This window comes from Rhamphochromis sp. 'chilingali' (genome assembly GCF_963969265.1).
Source record: "Rhamphochromis sp. 'chilingali' genome assembly, chromosome: 2".
Taxonomy (NCBI): Eukaryota; Metazoa; Chordata; class Actinopteri; order Cichliformes; family Cichlidae; genus Rhamphochromis; species Rhamphochromis sp. 'chilingali'.
The window spans coordinates 51988892-52011630 of NC_137930.1; the positions used below are offsets into that span (position 1 = coordinate 51988892).

General features: G+C 40.5%; 2 protein-coding genes across 2 annotated transcripts; one reads left to right on the forward strand and one right to left on the reverse strand.

Annotated features, from left to right (window-relative positions):
* Positions 1-337: 337 nt before the first annotated feature.
* twf1a (twinfilin actin-binding protein 1a) lies at positions 338-9239 on the forward strand. Its single transcript, XM_080874437.1, has 9 exons — positions 338-452; positions 1816-1896; positions 2042-2220; positions 3244-3339; positions 3502-3606; positions 5303-5428; positions 6115-6265; positions 6408-6529; positions 7975-9239. Exons 1-9 carry the CDS (start codon positions 428-430, stop codon positions 8140-8142), a joined length of 1053 nt encoding a protein of 350 aa, XP_080730563.1. The 5' UTR covers positions 338-427; the 3' UTR covers positions 8143-9239.
* On the reverse strand, positions 8729-15127 carry irak4 (interleukin-1 receptor-associated kinase 4). The gene is made up of 11 exons (XM_080874436.1): positions 14680-15127; positions 14432-14577; positions 13952-14089; positions 13363-13523; positions 13218-13282; positions 13009-13123; positions 12802-12911; positions 12019-12205; positions 11425-11487; positions 10918-11082; positions 8729-9544 (listed from the first exon to the last, which is right to left on the reverse strand). Exons 1-11 carry the CDS (start codon positions 14838-14840, stop codon positions 9482-9484), a joined length of 1374 nt encoding a protein of 457 aa, XP_080730562.1. The 5' UTR covers positions 14841-15127; the 3' UTR covers positions 8729-9481.
* Between the last annotated feature and the right edge of the window lie 7612 nt (positions 15128-22739).

Sequence of the window (22739 nt, forward strand, 5' to 3'; positions counted from 1 at the left end):
ACTAGTCGATATTTATGTCTTTTTTTTTTTTTTAATCAAATGTGACAAAAGAACCCCAGTATTTATAAATGCTACACGCCGAGTCTTTGAATGACACAGCTCAGCAGAAATCAACAAACTGTATGGTTCATTTTTCCACAGGATAGTAAAAATTTAAAAAAAGCTAGAACACAGTTTTCATATTTGACAAAAAGAAAGCAGCGACAATTATAAAGACAATAATAAAGAGTGAAGTATCGTCTCCGTTTTTTTTTTTTTAAAGACTGAAAAAAAAACCACATATTAAAATAAAACACGATTACCTTCCTGTTAGGATTTTAGTGACGACAGACTCGGGGCGGGTCTCGCCGATGTAGTCCACTTCCTGCTTCTCTGCCCTGGTTTCGCCTGATCAGCCGCATCAGCCTTTTATCCGACGAAAGCCACAATGTCACATCAAACGGGCATTCAAGGTAGATGCTTTCTTTCTGATTCACAGCTTTCGGCCTTTACGTGTTTTGTTTTGCTGCGTGTCTGATTGCCCGGCGAGCTTTAAGCGCCTGCAACAATTAATTGCAAGGGGAAGCTAGCGTCACGTTAGCTAGCCACTCCTAGCTAGCTTTGAGCTATCCTGATGTGTGCATATGTGTGTGTGCGTGCCCTGTTTGGACACTTATGACCAGGAAATCTAATCCTGAGTCTCTAATCAGTTTACGAGCGACCTAAAACACGACTACTCATACTTTTTTCACCCTCGCAGTGCTCGAAAAGCCTGTAATTCCCCAGCCTTTTAGCATCAAGCATAAATCCGGTAGTGTTTAGATTTTGAGTAGATTTTGAGTAGATTTTGAATGGACAGACGACGCCTTCATTTTGACAAACTGCTGGCCTGATACCTGTCGGTGTTTGCAATAATCCGTGAATGGTACTGGCATTGCTTAAGCCGTGTTGTAATTAAAAGGAAAAAGGGATTTATGCAGGGCGTGACCACTTGTTATACACGATGGCATCGCAGCAAAAATAGAAACAACCCCCGAGGTTAAACTTACAAATCAGGCAACCTTAAAATAGAAGTACAAACGTACTTGTTACTGCTGTGTCCGAATAGTGTTTTTTTTTCTTTTTCTGTTTTATCTTTTAAATATATATATATATATATATATATGTTAAACGTAAAGCTTAATACAGGGGCTCCTCTAAGCTAAACCCTTTTTGTGGTTGTTTGTAGCTCACCAGATTTTGGTGGTGGTGAAAAACAAAAGTGAATCCTAGTAATTCAGGGAATATGACCCAGTTCATTTACTACCATGTATGTGTTGTGTTACATGGAAGATTTTTCTTTAGTGCCTTCCTGCAAAAGTGATTTTAAAAATGTCTAAATAGTTTGTTGGACTTGTGCCATTAAGGTTCCCTTGGGCTTTGTGTTACAGCTATTAAGAAGTTGGTTTGAATCTGAATTATCACCCTTTTTAAATTTATTAAAAGAAAATGTATTTATTGTGACTGGGTTTGAGATCAAAGGTTGAACCAAAATAATAGGACTGACAAGTTTTCTTGATGGCCTGCTCACTCAAAGCCTGTGCAATACGGGATAAAATGCTAACTTTACAAAGGTCTGCAGGTGCTGAATGCTTAATGAGAAGATCATTTTGTGGCCTTTGTCTAATGGCTGACATCAGATGGTTCACAGGCTATTATGAGTCATTAAACCTTTAGGTGTAGACTCATAATCATATGACTCATGATGGCCATGTTAAGATGAGCGTGATGTTGTTGAGCCTGCATTGTTTAAAGGAGGGGAAGAAAACCCTGACCTTATGTCTTTTTTTCTCTCAGCGGGGAATGATGTGAAGGATATCTTTGCCAGTGCGAAGAGCGGGGATCAGTATCGTGCCCTAAAGATCGTCATCAAGGATGGTAAGCAGCGCTCTAGCGTCCTGGAGTTTGTTTACTTCTACCTAAATGTCTGCCAAGGCTGACATTAGCATTTCTTTATAAAGAAACAAAACTCTGCACTGCTGATTTTTTTTTCTCTCTCTCTTTGTCCACATCTGCTCTCCAGAGCAGCTGACTCTAGGTGCCAGCAGGAAAGCATCTAAAAAATGGGACCAGGAATATGATTCTTTAGTGCTACCCCTCCTCGACGATGATGTGCCCTGCTACGTTCTATACCGGCTAGACTCCAATAACAACCAGGGCTACGAGTGGATCTTCCTGGCCTGGTCACCGGACCACTCTGCTGTAAGAAAAAAAACCCAAACTACCCCAGCTTTAATGAATAGCTTTCAATTCTGCATGGCATTTGTCCTTCTCTGCTATGGGTATCAGACGGGTGGGGTTTACCACATCAAGGCAGCCGTTCTTTTATATGCATTCATTATTTCCTAACAGACCTCTTGAAAGCTAAATATGGGTAAATTATGTTTTTCCAAATAGCACGGTGCATAGCCTCAGCCTCTCCTTCTTGACTTAAAATTTACCCTCATTGCTTTTAGGTGGCATATTCCTTTCATGCATTGGTGTTTTGTTGTAATGCAAATGTGTGTGCTTGCAATTTATGCGTTCTTGTCTCGCACAGTGTCATTTAAGTCATTGTTGTTTGGTCTCACTGAAACTTGATGAACCACTTGCAGCCTGGAGTTGCTGTGAACAAGAATAGCCGTAACAAATAACACACAAGTGTGTTTCTGCAGCAGTGAAATGGGGAATGTTGCGAGGAGAAGCGACCGGTGCCCGGATAAAGTGCAATGGAGGATTATTTGTAGCACGGTGGACTTTAGAATCACTTTCTGAAGGAGGAGCTGAGCTCAGCATTCCTGACCTCTAGTATAAAGCACGAGCCTTCAGGTTTAGGCTTGCTTGGAAGTTGCAAAACATTTTTCCAATGCATGCATGCACTCGTTTTTATCATGTGCATTTTCTTTTTCACTTCGTTAGAACTGGAGCTGGATTTACGTAGCCTAAATCACACGTTTGATATTTAAAGGTATCTTGTAAAGTTTTGGTTACCACTAGTGTAACTATGAATTTGAGCAGTTCCCTATTTTTATGACAGGAAATGCAGCAATAAACCAGCAAACACATGAAAGAATGTCTTGACAGAAGCACCGGCTGTAATATGTATTATAATATTTCTCACTTTTTTTAAGGCAAGCAACAATAAAATGTTTTTTTTTTTCTTTAAAGATAAAGCTCTCATTACCTTATGTCCTGTGTAAAGTTTGCTAAATATTATATTTATTTTTTTTTGGATATTCACAACAGGTGCGACACAAAATGTTATATGCTGCTACCAGAGCAACACTGAAGAAGGAGTTTGGAGGCGGGCACATCAAGGATGAGATTTTTGGTACCAGCAAGGTTGGTCAAGTGAAAGGCTTGTTACTCAGTAGTTTAACAGTGCCAAGTTAAATGTCAGTGTTAGTGTTTAGCACCTAATAGGAACTGTGATTACTATATCAGTAACAGTGAGTCAGTGTGTGTTTCTGCATGCCGTGTGATTGGGCTGTTCTTTACCTGCAGGATGATTTGAGCCTCAGTGGTTACAAGAAACATCTGACCTCTCAAGCTGCTCCTTTGCCTCTTACTGCTGCAGAAGAGGAACTGAGGCAGATCAAACTGAATGAGGTAACACACACACACACACAGACACACAGACAAGTGATTTGGATTTTATCACTTGGTCACCGCTTAGAGTTGTCATCATCTTGGAGGAAACGATGTTCTGTGCAGTGCTTGCTGCACACATGCGGTCACTTGTTGACAAGTTCTCTGGCTTGAAGTGTTCTAAAGTGGGTGTGGATTAGGCTTCTCGTTTCTCTTTTGGCATTACGTCATTATCACATTGGAGGCTTCACTGGGAGAAAGCACTGGCTTGCTTTAGCTCAGCGGTATCCCTCCTCATTGCATATCCTGGGTGTGGTAGGTAAATCCAAACCAGTACAGTGTAGGGTATCAATGAAAGCTGGCGCTGAAGCTTTCCAAACAGCGCAAGGTCAGCAGCAATGCAAGTGTGCATATGCTTGCCTGGCAGTATCAGTGCAGTGCAGAGATGCTGATGCATTAGAACAGCAGGATGTTCTAATGCATCGGGAAGAGATAAAGCTATTAGCTGTGTGTATATCCTTAGCTCCACAAAACGTGCTGTTTAGAGTTGTAAACACTGGTTAGCCTAATCAGCAAAGGGACTAAAAGAAGAGCTTTTTGATTGTTCTAATCGAACATTTACATGTTGGGAGCTAAATGCAAATGAGAGGGTTCTGTAGCTCTTAGTATTTGGCAGTGATTGGTCACAAGAGTACAGGTGAGCTGCATCAATGGCTTGTGCCTTTGTTGTGATCAGATAAAGAAGTGCTGTAATGTGATACTTGTTGCAGGCAGTGTCGTCAGCAGTGTTTACAGTGCTGATATCAAGGTCTCCGGGGATGTGCCACATAGACTCCAACAGACAAATGAAAATGGGAACATTTGAAGTTTCACTCTTTATACTTCTGGAGAGTATTCCTAGAATTTTGCCGAGAATTTCTTCAGTGTTAAGAAACAACCTGTTTCTAATTGCTGCTCTCCCAGCTCCGCCACATGAACAAGAACTATCTTTCTTACCATATATGGAAGTGCTCTGAGTAGAGTGCAGGCTGTCTCCAAAAGTACGGTCAATTAAAAGCAGCAGAGCAAATGGGAAGTGAGGTTTTTTTGCTCTTCCCACTTGCCCAGCTGTTGAAGGAAGATGATATACTGTTAATCTGTACTGCCTAGCTCAAAAAGCCTTTGAAATATTTATTGTTGCTTTGCCTCGGAGACTGCACACTTTTTTCCAAGCAGATGGATAAAAGACCTGCAATCCTTTTTGGTATGCGCGATAGCTACATGGGAGGCTCAATCATGTTTGCATGGCATTTCATTTTGTGGGAACAAGCCTCTAAAAATAGATGCAATCCATCAGTGTAATCCTTCCAGAATTTCCAGTTTTCAGTGCAATTTCTCGGAGGCGCCTTGTCACTTCGATACAAGCACCTCATCTGTAATCATCAGGTCTAGCTCTGAAGATGTGCAAAGCACTTGTAATCCTAAAAAGTTTTTTTTTTTTTGTGTTCTTTTTTTAACGGTGTGCCCTCACATGATTACACTTATTGAATTATTGTGGCTTATGTTTTGATTTTGAAGACATTTGATGCTTGCTAAGTAATGCTCTGATCAGCCTACTTTAAAGGCTTTGATATCATTTTTCAGTGTTTTTGTCAATTGTAGTGTTTTAATGACGATAATGTGACTGTAGAACTCAAAGTGTGTCTTGTTTCTGTGTCTTCGTTTGTGGTGTGTTTAGGTGCAGACTGACATCAGTGTGGACACCAAGCAGCAGACTCTGCAGGGAGTGGCTTTCCCTATTCATAAAGATGCCATCGCAGCACTTGAACGTTTCAGGGACAAGAAAATCAACTACGTACAACTGGTGAGTTATTAGCTGGGGTTATTAGCCTCTACATGGCCAAGTGTCAGCATACCTGTCACAGCACTACATCTGGGCATTTTTACATGCCATGGGATTACAAAGTATTGTAAGGCCAGCCACATACTCCTGGTGTCTGCAGCTTTCTGCATACACGTCTGCAAGGCTGTATCCTGGTCTAAATGACAGTAATTAGCTCAGCACTGACATATTCATATTCAATAATTTGAATGTGCAGTTGGAGTTTTTACCTTGTGTTTGGAAAGATGCAGATTGTTTTGGCGAGGAGACCTTTCTAGTTTGACACAATGAGTTACTCAGTTTGTCCAAAAAGCCTTTGTGTAAATTCTGCTCATTGAAATTCTGTCGGTTTGTGTCACAAGATCAGATGAGTCCAGTACAAAGGAATAATTGTAGCACTGTTGTGGTTGTGCATCAGATTTCCTTTTCATGAGTCTAAAAGCTTAGTTAAAGTGAATTTCTTTCTTTTGTGGGTTCTATTCATCCTTACTAGTTTTACTCCTGGCTGCTGAGGATCACATTAGCATGTAGAGTAAAGGGAGCTGTTTGGTATTTACTGGCACCACCTAGATTTTTCACATTGTCTGGTAACCAAAGCAGGGAGCTTGTAGTTACAGGAGCACTCGGCTTGCTTAAAGGGTAACTTTTTGCTTCTTTTGTCAAAAAAGAAATTAGATGCTGAACAGGAGCTCATTCGGTTGTGCGGCACTGAGCCAACAGAGCTGAAAGATCTCCCAATGAGAATCCCTAAAGATACTCCACGTTACCACTTCTTCCTCTACAAACATTCCCATGAGGGCGACTACTTAGAGTCCACAGGTAAATGATTTCCCACGGGTTATTACGAACAGCAGGAAAAAACAAACAAACACTGTATTTTGTGCAGGTTTCTGTGTTGTTCTGCTCTGAATGGTGCTTCACGTGATTCCAATCTCACTGTCCTTTCCTTCTTTCTTTGTAGTCTTCATTTATTCTATGCCAGGGTACAAGTGTAGCATCAAAGAGAGGATGCTGTATTCCAGCTGCAAAAATCCCTTGGTCGACATGGTGGAAAACAATCTCCAGATTGAGATTGAGAAAAAAGTAAGACACTGTGTTTTGTGATATACTAGGGCTGTGCGATATGACCAAAATCTCATATCCCGATATAAGAATTCTATCGTCCCGAATCCCGATAACGATATAAATCGCAAAAATTTTCTGTAAATTCTGTGAATCTCGGGCAGCTCGACTTGTGTGAAGTGTTTCCAGCTGTGCGTCATGTATCTGGAGTCGAGTGTTTTAACCGATGCATGAAACTATACAGTTTTAGACATAAGTTGTAACGGCCGCCGTTTTCTTTGTATTTATTACACGGCGTGCTGCAGGGGAAAAGCCTGTTCTAACGTTTGAGTCTAAGGTTTATTTTTTAGCACCTGGCGGCTCTTTTTTACTTCTCATCCGTAAATAATCTGCTCTTTCACGTGATTCAGTTTATTCTGAAAAGTCTCAACAGGATCTTGAGCTTTATTGTGAAAGGTTTATGTGGAACATAAACAAGCGGCCCCACGAAGGTGTTGCTGTCGCTGTTGCTAACGACAACGCATAAAAACAGGCGCTTGTCCGTCAGTAGTGTGGTTATATTACATATAAGAGAAAGAGAGAACTTTAAGAAATTAATATAACCACTACAGTGACCATCAAAACGATGAAAAAATATTGTCGTAAACAGTTTATTTTGTGACACCACGAAACAAATGATAGCGTAAAATGAAACGATAGACGTTTTTATATCGTCATCCGATATATATCGTTATATCGAACAGCCCTATGATATACTATAATAATCAAATGTCTTATGTAAAATAAATATCATTTATTTACATAAGAGATTTCCTGATAACAAAAGTATTTGTGTACTGTGTTTCATACAGAGTTTAAAATGGTTTTGGTGGCTGATATGACTGATTACAAATGTAAACCTTATTCTACATGTATTGCTTAAACAAGACTGAAAACCTACAGAGTGTTATTATTGATTCTACAGTAAATCTCCAGGCATTTACAGGAAGGGTGGAGCGCCATGCTTCCAAAGCATATTTTCCTCATAAGGTGTTTTGATGATGGTGGTGAAGGGCACTCTACCCATAATTTACTCCACATTGCATTACACATCATATTGCCAATGCTTTTAATGTATTAATACAGCTTATGTAGGGGAGAGAAGTGTGTCATGATTTATGAGATAATCGATAATCGATTCGAGCACATGCGCTGTATTTTAAACAGCACACATGTCATGGAAAACGCTGCACAGGCTCAGGAACACTTCCACAATTTACTGTCTGTTCAGCTTAAACATCTGTCATGCAAATAAAAGCCATGTTGTCATCTTAGAACTCATTTGTAGTGACCTTTTCTAATGGGCCTCAAACAGCATGCTCAATGTTGGGCACAGGGGTGAATGTTTTTCCTTTAATCTGTCACACAATGCACCAGTGGTCCAGCTCATCTTTTTAATGCACTTTTTAAATATTTCTGTTTCCCAGTTGGAAATAGAAAACGGAGAAGAACTGACAAGTGATTTCTTGTACGAGGAGGTGCATCCCAAGCAGCACGCACACAAGCAGCGCTTTGCCAAGCCCAAAGGCCCCGCTGGTAAGAAGGGCGGCCGCCGCATCACCCGACCACCGGGGGAGAGAGAGGAGGAAGATTAAACAGACCTCACCGCCCGACCACCACCTCTACCCCGAGCACGGTCCACAGAGGAACATTCCTGCTTTGGGGAGGGGAAGGCAGGAGGGAGGGGGGGTTAATCATTTTCGACACGCTTGTTTAAAATAATAAGACAAAAACCTCAAATTCCCACAGAGTTCACCCACAGACCCAGCTATGCACGCCAAGGACAACTGAGCAATGACACACTTCAGAATGTCCATTTGTAGCTTGCCAAATGGAAGTACATTCATGTAGGTTAGTACATTCATAAAAACCCTTTTACTATAATTCAGAGAGGCCCAAACCAAGTCAAAGATGAGGTTGTTTTTTTTAATTTTCACATCGTTGCCAGCTCTGAGACTTCAAAAATGTTAGTGTAACTAATGTGAACTTGCGCCGATGTGATGAAAAGACCCCATTTTGTGTTCACGTGCTCAAATTCCTAACTTCCATTCTTCCTCGTGTCAATTAATGTTTCTGTGTCTAATGTGTTGATTATTTGTCTCCTACTGTTTGCACAATGAGGTGCTCCAAAGCAGAAAAAAAAAATTCTCAAACTTGTGTCTGATGATTCATTTTATATTGGGGGAAGAAAAAAAAAAAAAAGACTTCTTTTTTGATATAACTGTGGTTTACATGAAAAAAATCATCTGCTGAGATACTTATTTTTCTATGCAAGTGCTGTAAATGTACATATTGTAGCTGTGTGATGCTCTTTGATTAAGAAACAGTCTGGTCTGTTGAGGTAGATGTCCACGTCGGTAAGGATCACAGTGAAAGAACTGGGGCTTCCAGAAATATTACATCCACACATTTCAGATTTCACAAGGAAGGAAGCTTTTCCAGCTTTTCTGGTTCCCATAATGACAGGGAATGCCACGCTACTGGATGGGAAAGGGAATAATATAATTACCTTGATCAAAATGTTGCCACATCCACTGATGTACTGATTAATATTAGGCAAACTACTTCGCTCACCTCATGTTTGAAGGGAATATCCCTTTATGTTCATACAGTGTCATTATAATAGAAAAATCATGTTTGGTCTTATGTTTTATAATTCTTTTAAAGAAGAAAAATAAAATATTTAAATCACTTTCTTTCACTTCTTTAATTGTTCGTAATAAATACATTTAACACTGGGAAGAACAACCAATCAGCATTCTGAAAGAGTTCGGCCATTAGATTTGTTTAAAGGCCGCACAGAAATGTATTCAGCAGTATTTTTACAGCAATTACACACGTAAGCTACATGCCTTTAAAAAAACAAAACAGTGCAGTAATTCTTCTGTCAGTCTGCAGTTTGAAGCAAGCTCACAATTCCCACGATGCTTTGCTTCACGCCTTTCTATCAAGATCCAGTGCAATGTTTTTGACGACTCCGTGAATCTCCGCGTAAACCTGTTCAGACACACAACAATCATGACTACATCATGAAGTTAGCATATATATATATCGTAGCAACAATATGACATTTTCCTTTAGTTCAACAAGACAAGAGTGCAGCCTCTGTTCTCTTACTGCCTGCATTTGCTCCCTAAATCCCCTAAATAATATGTTTGTTATTACATAGACTCCCCATACACTATTAGGTACACCTTGCTATATCAAGTTGGGCCCCTTTTGCCTTTAGAACTGCTTTAATTCGTTGCAGCACAGATTGAACACAGTGTTGGAAAATTCCTCAGAGATTTTGGTTAATATAGCGTCACACAGATTTGTCAGGATGTGGCAGAAAGGGACATTTGCATCATGCATTCATGATGCAAATGTCCCTTTCTATCACGCCCCAAACATGCTCTATTAAGGCTAAGATCTGGTGACTGTGGAGGCCATTCAATTACAGTGAACTCGTCATGTTCAGGAAACCAGTTTGAGACGATCTGAGCTTTGTGACATGGTGTGTTACCTTCCTGGAAGCAGTCATAAAAACGTCGGTTTACTGTGGTCACGGTCAACAACAACACTCAGGTGGGCTGTGGTGGTTAAGAAACGCTCAGTTTGTATTAAGGGGTCCAAAGTGTGATAAGACAATGTCCCCCACACCATGACACCAGCAGCAGCCTGAGGTTTTGGTACATTGCTGGACTTTCATGCTGTTTTTGCCAAATTCTGATCCTATCATCTAAATGTCATAGAAGAAATCAAGACTTATTGGCCTGGGCAATGTTTTTCCAATGTTCTGTTGTCTGAGTGAACTGTGGCCTCGGCTTTCTGCTGCTCATCCCATCTGCTTTAAGGTTCAACATGTTGTGCATTCAGAGATGCTCTGCTGCATACCTTGTTAAGATAACGAGTACTGTTGACTTCCTATCAGCTTTAAACGGTCTGCCCATTTTCCTTTGATCTCTGGCATTTTCACCCTCAAAACTGCCACTCACTGGATATGGTTATGTGCTATTTACACAGCATCAAATCGCAACAAAAGTCACCTCGAGGTGCTTAAATGACCACAGCCACGCCTATACAGCAGTCAGTTGCTGCTATGTGATTGGCTGTTTAGATATTAGTGTTAATAAGCAGTTAAACAGGTGAATGTATTTTTGCTAATAAATGCCATTAAAAAAACCCCAAACAATGACCCGACTCAGTTGTTAATGATCCTCTTTTCAAAAACTAAAACAAAAAAAAAAAATCCCTTTGTGGGATTTCTTCATTCAGCCTGGTCCAGCAGAGGCACATAACACAGGCAAACAGCTCAAGGTGAAAAGCTGTGCAGATGCCAACACAGTAGCTTGACCTATACATTAAATCTGCTGGGATCGTTCCTGTACCTGTCTGATGACAGGCCGTCTGTTTTTCCTCTCATGGAGGCAATTGCATGCCAAGGAGTAAATACTCTCCACCTGGCTCAGCTCCCAGGCTTTCATCTTTTTGTCCACAAAATCCTCCAGAGTCAGCTCCTCATCTTCATCATCTATGTCATACCTCATCTCCATCTAGGAAATGAAGTAGGGAACACACACACACACACACACACACACACACACACACACACACACACACACACACACACACAGTGATGTAACAATCATCTTCTGCAAGCATGTTCCATAGATGCTGACTTGTATATTAAACATCAAATGCAGTATCAGCACATGATGAGCACAGATGAAACTTTTAAAGGTGGAAGATTTGAACTTTTTTGTTTAAATCAATAACAAATTGACTATTAACCGATAATGTTCCCTGACTTATTAAAGGCAAAGCCTTTAATAAGCTGGAAGCACAAAGTGTAGCTTGGCAGGTAACACGATGAAAGCCTCTTTTGTGTAACTTACCAAGAACTGTGGCTCCCGGTTTTCATCAACTGGCGGGAGTCCAGACAATATTTCTAACAACACCTGTAGATGGCAGAGAGACGGGGTTAATCGCACGGCTCTGGGCAACAGGAAAACTTACATGTGGCGGCGGGTAACATCGCCAACACTGCAGTATTCCCACAGCATGTAGGAATGCATATGCTTCGTGGCAAGGTCAGAGATTCTACTAAAGTACTGATCCCGGAAATCACCTAATGATCACCTAATAATCACCTATGTTTGACAATTATAGCTACTGATACGTATCGCTGTGTCCCACAGCAGATTTGGGATAATGACAGATGATAAACAATATAGAGCTCTTATTTCACAAATACTGAAAAAAGTATACTGCAACGCTTGTGTCCTGCAGTTATATATGTGTCAGTAGTTTGGGAGAACCTTGGAGTCAAGGAAAGTGCTGAGTATTGCTCTACATTTTACATTACAGCTGCAGTTTCTCCAGCCCTACCTGTGTGTATCAATGTGTGTGTGTGTGTGTGTGTGTGTGTGTGTGTGTGTGTGTGAGTGTGTGTGTGTGTGTGTGTGCGCGCGCGTCTGAAGAAAGCCTACCACTCCAAAACTGAAGACATCGGATTTTGGTGTGATCTCTCCTCTTAGCGCCTCCGGTGCCATGTACGCACGGGTACCCACGATCCTCTCAGTCATCATGGTCGTCGAGGTTCGCTTGGCCGATGCTCTCGTCAGACCAAAGTCTGAGATTTTGGCCACAAAGTGTTCATCTAACAGGATGTTCGCACTAACAGGGAAGAAATACCAGAGTGAGCAACAAAACATCCAGTCATGTGTCATGTATATTTCTACATTTAGGGAAATGTGATTTTACTGGCTTCCTTGCCAAGAGTTAAATTAAAACATCAATACCTCTTGCATGATTTTGCTTATGAGCCTCTATAAAACTCACTAAATTACCAAACTGTACCTTTCGTGCCCAAACTGTACTGTTGCATTACTAATGAACCTGTTCGTGATCTTCATGTTAACTTAAACTACTAGCTACTAGTGGTGTCATCAGATTAAACAAAAATAAAATAAATCTAGGTGTGGCATCAGTTTTTTCATGTGCCTCTGAACAGGGACATAAATACAAGTGTAAATGAAACCTTTTTCTACTTTTAATTTAGTTTAATTTTGTCATATGATCTGCAGAGAACCATATGGGAAAGCTTTTTCTACATCCCCAAAGTCTTTTTTTGGTTCTTTGTCTAAAACAGTAATGTGATGTAATTTGCATAGTGTTCCATAAAGGTACGGGACATCAAAAACAGGATATTTTCTCTCTTCTTTGTAGGATATCTCTAAACCAATAACGATGAAAGCTTTCGCACTATGAACCTTTTAACATCTCTGTGGACGTGATGGTTGGAGTGCAGATACTCCAAACCTTTGGCTGTCCCTTCTGCTATCAAGCACCTGTGGTGCCAGGAAAGTGGAGGACTTCCTTCCTAAATAAACAAAAAAAAAGCATGTAATTAAATCCCTTTATGAATGCACGGGGACTGAAAAGCAGACTGTTTGTGTAGAAGAGTAAATAATGCTTACAAAGCAAGCCAGTCGGTCTAATAACGATCCATTGGCCATGAAAGCGTACACTAAACATAGGTGCTGTTCGTCACAGGAAAATCCAACCATGTCAACCAAGTTCTCGTGTTTCAACCTGTGGAACAAATGCTGTTATTAAACCATACCTGCATTTGTAAATACATGTATGTTAAATATGCTTCTTCACCTTCTTCCTGAGGGAAACTTACACTTTCAGAGTCTGGATCTCTTGGTTGAACTGATCTTGCAACTTGTCCAGTGGTATGTCATCCACCTAAATAATACAATATCTCAGATGCAATTAACAGCAGTACACAGAGGCATGTGGTTCTGTTAAAAAATATTTTCACTTACTGGATTGAGTTTTTTCACTGCAACTGGTTTGTCATTCAGGAGACCTTTGTATACCGTCCCAAAGCCTCCCTCTCCAATTCGGCTGCCACCAGCTGACGTGGACCGGTCATCAAAGTTGCCTGTGATCCTCATCAGGTCACTATATAAGAAACTGGAGAAGCCTAAGGAGGGAGACACAGTAAACTGCCTCATTAACTTCTCTGATCAAGAGCCCGACGCTGCCACCTGCTGTCGATTACGTAAAATCACATCTTTACGAAGAAGCGGCATCGAAATCTAAACATCTTTGTTGACTACACTACACCACTATAGAGCAGCTTAGTTTACAGTGCTCTAATGTAATCAAGTAGATTTATTGCACTACTTTAGTACTGCAGTGGCAGATTTACATGGTGCTGAGAAAGATATGACATTTTAATTCACTGAAACCAGACTTTTCAGCAGATAATGAAAGATGAACATTATCTACTTAAAACATCGCATGAATATGACTCATAAATGACTGTGTTAATAAATGTCAGACGTTCAGTGTCACATGTTCAATCAAGATATGAACGTAAAATTAATACATAATCAAAAAGTGAAAGACCTGTGTGTATTGGTTCGGTGTTCTCCTGTGGCATTCGAAGCTGCAGCACAGTGGTGACGGGCTGCTGCTGCACATCTCTCTCTTCCAGCACTCTGGTTGAAGCAGTGCTTTGGGTTTGTGTCTCCAGTGGACTGGACTCTTCAATTGTGTGAGGACAAAAACAAAAAATGATCAGAATAAATGATTGGGTTTTACATCCTGTATCAGTGCGGTTTGACTGTTTCTCCTCATGCTCCAGGCATCACACCTTTAATATAACATAACAGATGTTTACTCATCCTCTACCCAAAAAGTGCAGAAGTTTTTTGCTACATCTCTTATTGCAATTTCACAACTCGTGGTTAACATCTTATTTTCTTACAATAATTTTTTTTTAAAAGAGGGCGATACTGGGAAAAAGATCTGGGGTAAGTTAAGATTCAACAGGTTTATTCTACCTGTTGCGTGTGGTTATTATTTAATGGCTTTTAAAAGTCATACCAGGTAGCAGAACACTGGCAGCAGCCAGTAACTCGTGACTCTTCAAAATGTCCACAAGTTCACCCACTGTGCTGTTGGTGGTCCCCCAGTCATTGAGCAGCTCCACTGTGGGACTGCGACCCTGTGCAACAAGACCTTCAAATCTCCTTCAAAGACAGCGGCACAAATTCAGTAAACAATAAATAAACAATCAGCGTGATTTCATTCAATGAAAAACAAGCACGTCAGAAAGTTTGCCCGCATCTTACCTGACATGAAGCTGGGAATACCTCGGCTCCCCGCTCGGTTTCTGTATATCTACAAGAACTTCTTTCCACCTGTCCTGAGGATCCAAAAAATCGGACAATTTGCGACGTAAACGAAAACCGATGTTGCGAATATAAGTAGCGGAAGTTACTGGATTATCCATTCTGCGGGGAGCTTGTGACCAAACCTGAGATTGGGTTTTATCTAACAGTCATGTTGTCATGATCTTAGACCTGAAGACGTTAATTATACTCCATCGAGTGGATTCTTTAACCCAGAAAAATCGCAAACAGTTAGGTTTTGCTCACATACCTAAAAGAAAAAGTGTTTTCCGATATTGAGCAACTTCCCCAAACGTAAACAGCAGGGCTGTCCTACAAAAGGTCTCCACCTACAAAGCGGAAACGCAAAGATTGAGTGCTATGGTATAATACAGTCTGTGCTGGCTGTTCTTACCTGTAAGCGGGCACAACAAACTAACAATAAACCTGCGTGTGGTTATTCATATAATTATCTTTTTGATAACACAAGAGCAGAAAGGGAGACAGCTGTCGTGTGATGGTGGTTTGGAGATTTACAGTGTCACAGTGCCCTCTAGTGGATAATGAAAATAAAACAAATCTTCCATTCGTGGGTGCACACTGACGGTATCCGGCAAGAACACCCTGAGTTTGAGTCCACCACTCGGCTGGGCCTGTCATGTGATCAGTTTGCATGGTGTCTGCGTGGGTGCTCTGCCTTCAAAAGACATGTAGTTAGTGGTGCCCGTTGGTGTGAATGGTTGCCTGTTTTGCTGTGTTAGTCCTGCGTCAGGTTGGCGAGCTGTCCAGGGTGTAAACTGTCTCTCACCCAAACGATATCTGGGATAGGCGGAAGAGGATGGATGGAATGAATAACCGAGAGACCTTAGAACTGTGATTGAATTCATAATAACTGCTGCGTATGTCAAATATTAGAATACTTGTATGCATATAATTTAAATGCACAAAAACAGAAGAAAATAGTTCCCTTAACATCTTCTCAATCTCCATCTTCATCTTCTCTTATTGAACTCTAGGTTTCACGCACGCATTCATTTGGAAATGTGATCAAATAACTATATAAGTAAGTATTAGGAAAAAACAAACATCTTTTTTGTACCCATTTGTACGGTGGCCCCTAGAGACAAAGCACGTACAAACTCCAAAACACTTACAAAATCCAAAACACATGCAAGCTCCAAAACACTTACAAAATAAAAAACACATGCAAAAGACAAAACACGTACAAAATACAAAAAACATGCAAAATCCAAAACACGTACAAAATACAAAACACGTGCAAACTCCAAAGCACTTACAAAATCCAAAACACGTGCAAACTCCAAAACACTTACAAAATAAAAAACACATGCAAAAGACAAAACACGTACAAAATCCAAAACACGTGCAAACTCCAAAGCACTTACAAAATCCAAAACACGTGCAAACTCCAAAACACTTACAAAATAAAAAACACATGCAAAATCCAAAACACGTACAAAATCCAAAACACGTGCAAACTCCAAAACACGTACAAAATCCAAAACACATGCAAACTCCAAAACACGTACAAAATACAAAACACATGCAAAATACAAAACACGTACAAAATACAAAACACATACAATATACAAAACACGTACAAAATACAAAACACGTGCAAACTCCAAAACACTTACAAAATACAAAACACATGCAAAATACAAAACACGTACAAAATACAAAACACGTGCAAAATCCAAAACACGTACAAAATACAAAACACGTGCAAAATCCAAAACACGTACAAAATACAAAACACGTGCAAACTCCAAAACACATGCAAAATACAAAACACATACAAAATCCAAAACACGTGCAAAATCCAAAACACGTGCAAACCCCAAAACACGCGCAAACTCCAAAACACAACGGAAGTGCTCCAGGACGCTAGGGGCAGTGTTGAGCTTTTGTTACCTAGTAACTACACAAGCCAGGAAGTACCAATGACCGGATTTGGGGTTTGCAGCCTTAAAGGCCGCATTTTAAGGCCGATTATGTCACAGCGACACGACAAAGACTGTCCCAATTCAAAGGCTGCTCGAAATGCGGCCCTCAAATGCGTCCTTAATTTCCCTGAATTTTAAGGATGGGTCTGTGTAGCCTTCATGGCCCAACATATCCCAGACTTCATAGCGCGGCGGTGGTTTGGATAATTTTGCCGAAAAAAAACGGCGGAAGCGGAGCGGACGAAGAGTAAACTTCCAGAAGTAAGTACTGAATATTATGTCACTTATTTATGCGCAAATGTTTTTATAATGAAGAACATTAAAACATTACTGTTGGCAACATGTCGGGAAAGTTATGTGACATTAGCGACGTTTGTACTAACTTGGTTTTAAAGCCTTCACTTCAAAATATTCGCCGTTCAATAGCTGACTTTAATCTTACAGAGAATGTGATGATTTTATGCGTAATTAAAGTCAGTCATGTCAGTCAGCTGACGGTTCACTCCTTAAGCTGAAAGAAAGATGCTTTAATCACAGGAGTCACACATGTGTCCACTGTACCATCTGGGAACTCTTCTTGTTTAGCACTCGTAATGACACAAACACTAAATCCTCCTTCTCTGGTGCTGTTTTGTAGCAGTGTGTACACCTGAGACTGTCACCTGTCTGTCTGTCCTGCACTCTCTCTCTGTTTCTTTCTCTCTGATTGTGGAATAAAAGTATGAACATGTATTTATAAGTCACACTTGTGTTTGAATCCTGCAGCTTATCACACATTTGATTTCTATGTGTGACACCTGCAAGTGTCCAGAGTGAGGACAGACTGAGGGACCCACTGCATTACATCATCTGTGAGGCTTTGCACCCCTGATGATCCACCAGGACAATCTCAGCAGTATGTGAGGAAGAGGAGGAGGAAGAGCCAGCAGCAGCTGACAGATGGAGAGAATAGACAGACTGTTCCCTGTTTGTGAAGGACTGCTAGAAAAGTTTAAAATAACTAATTGTCTGTCCTGAATCAGTCTTATTAGGTAATGTTCAAATAATTTTATCATTCCAGTGTTTCCAGTGTGGGAGAAAGTACTCAGGGCCTTCAAGTTATGCACTATGAAAGGCAGCAACAAGTTTGATGTTCAGAAACCTAAAGTCTGTATCAGCAGCAGAATGGAGCTAAAAATAAATGTTTGTTTCAGTTCTATGAAGCTTTGAGTATTTTGGATTAGTAGCACTGCTGTGTTTGTTGCATCATATTGCTGTAATTGTTTATATGCTTTATATATTCTGAGGTAAGTTGATCTATAGTGTTACATCATATTCTATAAGGATGTTATGTGTTTGTATACTTTCTGCCCAGTTTGACCCATTTAGCAGACGTCAGCCTGTTTAAAGCTCTGATATCTATTCTGTATGACTTAAAGCAGTTATGACATGGTCTGATTTTCTCACCCAATAAAGGAATATTTAATACATCAGTCTACTCTTCATTTTATCAGAAACATATATATACTATTATATATTGTACATATATTTATTAGTTTCAGATGTAGCCATTCTTGTATTTTGCTTGTTTACATTATCGTATTTTGCACAACTCTGTTGCTTGTGAAGCTCGCACACAAGAATTTCACTCACATGTGCTGTACCAATGTACCTGCACATGTGATGTGACAATAAAAGTGATTTGATTTGAAACAGCTCACAGCTTGTACATTTTCTTTTGCATTTGAGCCAAATTTAGTAATGCCAACATACTGAAGGAACAACATTTGTCTCTTATATATGATACACCTATATATGCACTGTCAATATACATTTTGAACCAGCTGCAGATGTCAGAGTAACAACTGACTGACCCCCACATAAAGTGCGTTACAGTAGTCCACAGGGGAAGAAATAAAAGCATGGATCACGGTTTCAAAGTGCTGCCTAGAAAGAAACGATTTCACTCTTGCCAGTCGCCTTAAATGATAAAAATGGACTGGTCCAACTTAAAACCAAGGGCAGTAACAACAGGTTTAAAATAAACCTCCAGGGGTTCCAAATGAAAAGAAGAGGACTCACAGGGGCCACTGGGTCCAAACACCAACAAATCTGTTTTCTTTTCATTCAAATTTAAAAAGTTTAGAGCCAACCAAGCTTTAATGTCATCTAGGCATGTCAAGAGAGGTTTTATTCAGATGCCATCCTTCGGCTTCAGTGGCAAATAAATTTGGCAGTCATTCCTATATACTTGTCTTTGAGTGAAGATTTAAGGTGGTAAGACATGTAAATAACTGCAACTTGAATCTGTACTGAAGCTCAGTATTTGACAAAGAGTTCATGTTCACTGCTGTAATACCTAATAATGACTAATATAATAACCATAATATTGGCCATATTATATTTACATTACCAAAGTGATATGACTTTAGTCTCATGAACAACATTAGCTAATTGTTATTTACTAGCTAATCTTAAATGACTGTTCAGTACAGAAATGAAGCCCAAAAATCATGTTTTACTGTCCTGTGGTCTCAGCCTCAGATACTTATCAAATCACACAAAGCTCTTGTAGAAACAAACAAACAAATGAAAAAAAATATGTTCTCCTTCATTTCTGTCAAAAAAAGTTGTATGACACGTTTCCAGCTGTTAGTATCATAGTTGCTAGGCAACCTGGGAAGCGCAACGGAGACTAGAGCCCATGTGTTTGCAACAAACTTGCCGTTTATTTTACAAATCGAGCTCAACACTGCCCCTAGCGTCCTGGAGCACTTCCGTTGTGATTTGGAGTTTGCATGTGTTTTGAATTTTGTACGTGTTTTGGATTTTGCACGTGTTTTGTATTTTGTACGTGTTTTGTATTTTGTACGTGTTTTGGATTTTGTACGTGTTTTGTATTTTGCATGTGTTTTGAATTTTGTACGTGTTTTGGATTTTGCACGTGTTTTGGAGTTTGCACGTGTTTTGAATTTTGTATGTGTTTTGGATTTTGCACGTGTTTTGGATTTTGTACGTGTTTTGGATTTTGCACGTGTTTTGGATTTTGTACGTGTTTTGTATTTTGTACGTGTTTTGTATTTTGCATGTGTTTTGAATTTTGTACGTGTTTTGGATTTTGCACGTGTTTTGGAGTTTGCACGTGTTTTGAATTTTGTACGTGTTTTGGATTTTGCACGTGTTTTGTATTTTGTACGTGTTTTGGATTTTGTATGTGTTTTGGAGTTTGCATGTGTTTTGAATTTTGTACGTGTTTTGGATTTTGTATGTGTTTTGGATTTTGCACGTGTTTTGGATTTTGTATGTGTTTTGGAGCTTGTACGTGTCTTGGATTTTGTACGTGTTTTGGATTTTGCACGTGTTTTGGAGTTTGCACGTGTTTTGAATTTTGTACGTGTTTTGGATTTTGCACGTGTTTTGGATTTTGCACGTGTTTTGGATTTTGTATGTGTTTTGGAGTTTGCATGTGTTTTGAATTTTGTACGTGTTTTGGATTTTGTATGTGTTTTGGATTTTGCACGTGTTTTGGATTTTGTATGTGTTTTGGAGCTTGTACGTGTCTTGGATTTTGTACGTGTTTTGGATTTTGCATGTGTTTTGGAGTTTGCATGTGTTTTGGATTTTGTATGTGTTGAGGAGTTTGTGCGTGCTATTTGGAATTTGTAAGTGTTTTGGAGTTTATACATGCTTTGTCTCTAGGGGCCACCGTACATTTGTGTATTTTAACACTCAACTGGACATTTTTGAACTCCTATGTTGCTACATCAACACACAATATAAACCAAAGGGTGCCATTTTTGCAGGATGTTAGGTATCGATCAGCCTATCCATCACCCATAAGGCACAATTTTTTTTCACTGGTGTTTAAATCCCACTCACAGTCCAGCATAGAACCCCACTCCCCAAATAAACTCCCCAAATGTGTTGCAGGAAAAAAAACTTCTTTAACAGATTTTTTTTTCTTGGAAACTTTAAAACCACATCAAGGAGGTGACCTCGATCGAGCCATCTCATGTCAAACCAATTTGGAGGCATTTGGTCTAAACTGCTTGGAGTACCTTTTTTTGTTTCTGTGTTACAAAAAAGCTGGATCTGTTTATGGTGTGTGTTATTTGCTATTTGCACTGTATTTGATTAACTGTGATCAGTTCCATGTGCAAATGGAAGGCCTAGCTGTATTACTGGATGGGATGGATTACTGGGTGGATTTGTGATGAAGTGCAAGATGCGTGTGTGTGAGACATAAATTTCAGAGAAAAAACCCACACACAAGATTAAAACTTATTTTTGCATCAGAAAAGTCTTACAATAACATGTTTTGAATGCTAATACAAACAAGTGAAATTAAAATCCATTTGATATTTATTGAGCTATTAACATCAGCTCAAACCATCAAACAAACCACCCACAGAGACCTGCTGCACTGTGCACACACCAAACTGCATCAAAGCAAAAGTTAAATTCAGGTTTGCTTGAGTTTTGATCTCATTTGATATTAAACTTTCAGTCATGAATGGGACACAATTCTCACTCCTTTGAATGTTTGTTCTTACATAATATATATATATATGTGTGTGTATATATATATATATATATGTAAGTAGCACGGAGGGAGGTTAGCCAACTAACGGAGTTGCAGAAAGGTGCGACAAATAAGGTGCCTAAGAAATACAGCAAGCTGTCCATACCTGAGGCCTTGGAAACTGCCAAGCAAAGACTCACAGCCTTGGCCAGCCGCTTGAGGAGGTACACCAGAGAGATCGAAGGCAGGAGAATAAACCAGCTGTTCTCCACAGAACCAGCAAAGGTGTACTCTCAGTGGCAAGGGAACAATAAGAGAACAGCACCACCAAGGCTGGAGACGGAGCAATACTGGAAGAGCATATGGGAGAAGGACGCAACCCATAACGGCAATGCTCAGTGGCTAGTGGATCTGAGGGCAGACCACAGCGACCTCCCTGAACAGGGTCCAGTAACCATCACAGTGGCAGATATCCAAGAAAGGGTCTCCAGTATGAAGAGTTGGACAGCACCAGGGCCTGACATGGTTCACGCCTACTGGCTAAAGAAGCTGACTGCACTCCACGAGCGTCTGGCAGCACAAATGAACCAGCTGCTAGTTAACGAGAGACACCCGGAATGGCTAACTGAAGGCCGGACGGTCCTGATCCCCAAGGACCCCAAGAAGGGACCGGTCCCCTCCAACTACCGACCAATAACCTGCCTCAGTACTACATGGAAGCTCCTGTCAGGCATCATATCGGCTAAGATGAACAGGCACATGGGTCAATACATGAGCGGGACACAGAAAGGAATTGGCAAGAATACCAGAGGCGCAAAACACCAGCTACTGGTAGACAGAACAATCAGCCGAGACTGCAAGACCAGACTGACCAACCTGTGCACTGCCTGGATTGATTACAAGAAGGCCTATGACTCAATGCCCCACAGCTGGATACTGGAATGCCTAGAATTGTACAAGATCAATGGAACCCTAAGAGCCTTCATCAGGAACTCAATGGGGATGTGGCGTACAACACTAGAGGCCAACTCCAAGCCCATAGCACAAGTCACCATCAAGTGCGGGATCTACCAAGGAGATGCTCTGTCCCCACTGCTGTTCTGCATAGGCCTGAACCCCCTCAGTGAGATCATTAACAAGACTGGCTACGGATACCGACTACGGAACGGAGCAATTGTCAGCCACCTCCTGTACATGGATGACATCAAGCTGTATGCCAAGAGTGAACGAGACATCGATTCACTGATCCACACTACCAGGCTATACAGCAATGACATTGGAATGTCGTTCGGACTGGAGAAGTGTAGTCGGATGGTAACAAAGAGAGGGAAGGTAGTCAGAACTGAGGGGATTGAACTACCAGAAGGACACATTGCAGACATAGAGGACAGTTACAAGTACCTGGGGATCCCGCAGGCGAATGGGAACCATGAAGAGGCCGCTAGAAAAGCTGCAACCACCAAGTACCTGCAGAGGGTCAGGCAAGTCCTGAGGAGTCAGCTGAATGGTAAGAACAAGATCCGGGCCATCAACACATACGCCCTGCCCGTGAT

Excerpts from the sequence above, each read along its gene's own strand:
- twf1a (XM_080874437.1), top strand. The coding sequence starts at position 428 with ATGTCACATCAAACGGGCATTCAAG. Across the intron at positions 1,897-2,041 it reads AAAGATCGTCATCAAGGATG|AGCAGCTGACTCTAGGTGCC; the intron begins GTAAGCAGCGCT and ends TCTGCTCTCCAG. Across the intron at positions 6,530-7,974 it reads AGATTGAGATTGAGAAAAAA|TTGGAAATAGAAAACGGAGA; the intron begins GTAAGACACTGT and ends TCTGTTTCCCAG.
- irak4 (XM_080874436.1), bottom strand. The coding sequence starts at position 14,840 with ATGGATAATCCAGTAACTTCCGCTACTTATATTCGCAACATCGGTTTT. Across the intron at positions 11,083-11,424 it reads ACCGGGAGCCACAGTTCTTG|ATGGAGATGAGGTATGACAT; the intron begins GTAAGTTACACA and ends TTCATTTCCTAG. Across the intron at positions 9,545-10,917 it reads GACGGCCTGTCATCAGACAG|GTTTACGCGGAGATTCACGG; the intron begins GTACAGGAACGA and ends GTGTCTGAACAG.